The sequence below is a fragment of the Hydra vulgaris genome, chromosome 03 (assembly GCF_038396675.1).
Source record: "Hydra vulgaris chromosome 03, alternate assembly HydraT2T_AEP".
NCBI lineage: Eukaryota > Metazoa > Cnidaria > Hydrozoa > Anthoathecata > Hydridae > Hydra > Hydra vulgaris.
Genome location: NC_088922.1, coordinates 12,030,001 through 12,030,629, shown reverse-complemented (window position 1 = coordinate 12,030,629; position 629 = coordinate 12,030,001). Strand labels below are relative to the sequence as shown.

General features: G+C 23.2%; 1 protein-coding gene across 1 annotated transcript in view; it reads right to left on the bottom strand.

Annotated features, from left to right (window-relative positions):
• Positions 1–461: 461 nt before the first annotated feature.
• The window catches only part of LOC101240473 (armadillo-like helical domain-containing protein 3), a 37,054-nt gene continuing 36,886 nt past the window's right edge, over positions 462–629 (bottom strand). Inside the window, exon 26 of the mRNA XM_065792354.1 lies at positions 462–629. This exon is cut by the window's right edge and continues 62 nt beyond it. Coding sequence (XP_065648426.1) covers positions 599–629 — 31 coding nt within the window. The 3' untranslated portion in view covers positions 462–598.

Sequence of the window (629 nt, the reverse complement as noted above, 5' to 3'; positions counted from 1 at the left end):
AAAAGCAGAAAGGTTTCAATCTTGGCTTCAATGTTTTATTTTAATACCAAATATATAACAATTTGCTTTGGCAAAATACAAAAAAATGCATCCATTAACAGTTGCCTTTAACTATGATATATGAGAAAACACATTTAAAATTTATCGCTTAAGTTTAAAAATTTAGGTCTTTGATGAGGTTAATAAACTTTATTGATGATAACATTTTAGGGTTAGTGAGGCAACATGTTACTGAAAGTTTCTTTCAAAACTTGCTCATGCTTGCAGTCTTTTCAAAAACAACACCAGTCTTACAGTTTTTCTACAGAAATTCTTAAAGATAATTTTATATATAAAGATAAATTCTTTTTCTTACATAATAATCATTAAAAACCAATTATGAAATAATATTAAATAAAAATATTACTAAATATTACAACTTAAATATTCGAATTTATTTATAAAAAAATGTATACCTCAAATGGTTATCATGATATTTTTTTAAAACAAAACAAATGTTACAATACTATTTTAAGTATGTTTAAAGCTACAATTTTGCAATAAACATGACCGATATGTACATCAATATATGACTATTAACAAAGTAAAAGAACGAAGTTCATTTTATCGAAGAAAATTCTTCTAAAACA